The following is a 1,548-nucleotide window of genomic DNA, read 5'->3' as shown; positions in this document are numbered from 1 at the left end:
CAAAAGCAACAAGCCCAACATGCATTTCTTAGCCGGATTCTTGGGTGCTTGCCTCCACTTGTGCTGGTTACATTGCTGCAGGACAGGTCGCTCACTCTCCCTTCCCTGGCTGAGGTCAGACAGGAACCTTCAGAAAACTGGCCTAGACTGAGGTGTCATCAAAGAAGACTGGGCAAATAGGCTCTTTACCCCTTTCCTTATTTTCATTTTATGGGACACCAAAATAAATATTATTTGGACACAAACTAGTTGCTACAACAGCCCATTAAAAGTCGACTAGATGCAAAAGAAAGAGAATGGCAGAGGCTGCATGGATGTATATCAGTTTTTCTTGAGGAAAAAAAAAAATCCACATTCTAAGGGCTCTTAAAAATGTAGAAAACTTGCCCTGTTACCACGGGTTTTTAGAACACCTCTAAACACACACAAAATAAGACAGTACCTACAAAGTTCAACTGTTGCTTAAACTCTAAAAGCATTTTTGTATTATTTTGTTTTGATACAGAAGGGGGAACTCAGCTATAAAGAAATATTAAAAAGTATATTTTGTGTGGCCATCAGTCTTAAGAGTATTGGGTTGCTTGCCTTCCCCAGCTTGTGCTGATAGTATAAGCTTGTGCTCAGGGGTATGTCGTGGGGTACTCTTGTCCCTCCCCTTCCTCCCTTAACTCCTCCCTCCCTATCCCATGGCTGAAAAGCCACCCCTAAAAGGAGCCACTCCTTTTTGCTCTGGTCAATGGTCTCTGTGAAGTTGGGGTCATTGTTCACGATGGCAGCATCTGCACTCTCGGCTGACTCAGCCCCCTTGGCCTCATTGGTGTGGTAGGTGCCCTTATGACGGAACATGTACCGGATGAGAAAGACCAGGGTGCAGAGGATGGTGAAAATTACCACAGCGATGACCCCTCCAATGATAGCTGAGTTTCTGTTGACTCCGTTTCTTATGGCTTGTCCTTGTCCTGGGTTGTATGGGAAATCAGCACTGGCTGAATCCAAGTGATCTAGGTGCCAAGGGTCAGTGGCCGAAGACATGGGGAAAAGCGTCAGTGGGGAGGCCCCGCAGTTGGCTTCCACGAGCTCACCCTGAATGTGCACGTGGGCGGAGGCGTTTGTCTGCCTCAAGGCTGCCTTGAGAGGGGCGACGTGGTTGAACTGGACTCTGGAAAGGCAGCCTGTGAAGCCTGGGGTGTTGTATTTGTGAATTTCTTGGTCGATTTTCCCCGTTTCTCTTCCTTTCAGCTTGCTCAGGTGTGCCCTTGCCTTGTGATGCAGGTGGATTTCCCACTGGCCAGAAACGCTTCAGCCTAGTACAGCTCTTTGTGCCGGATGCTGGAATTTCTGCCTGCTGCTCCCACCACTGGTGAGATCAAACTCTGAGCTACTGAAAGGCAGGTCATGGTTTCTGGTTTTATGTTTTTATGGGATCCTGAGTGTCTCTGCATCCGGTCTTTGTACCTTTTCCTTTGACTTTTTTTTCTGCTATTAGTATATTTTGTATTATTCGGATCGGTTTCTTTTTGTTTATATTTTATTTTACTATTATTCCTT

General features: G+C 46.2%; 1 protein-coding gene across 1 annotated transcript; it reads right to left on the bottom strand.

Annotated features, from left to right (window-relative positions):
* Positions 1 to 519: 519 nt before the first annotated feature.
* On the bottom strand, positions 520 to 1,032 carry LOC308429201 (contactin-associated protein-like 2; the record flags this gene model as incomplete). The annotated part of the gene is made up of 1 exon (XM_080927938.1): positions 520 to 1,032. One exon carries the CDS (start codon positions 1,030 to 1,032, stop codon positions 520 to 522), a length of 513 nt encoding a protein of 170 aa, XP_080784064.1.
* Between the last annotated feature and the right edge of the window lie 516 nt (positions 1,033 to 1,548).

Source organism: Micromys minutus (genome assembly GCF_963924665.1).
Source record: "Micromys minutus genome assembly, chromosome: 13".
Taxonomy (NCBI): domain Eukaryota; kingdom Metazoa; phylum Chordata; class Mammalia; order Rodentia; family Muridae; genus Micromys; species Micromys minutus.
Note: the sequence above shows the minus strand (reverse complement) of the source record. Positions and strands in the feature narration are given on the sequence as shown.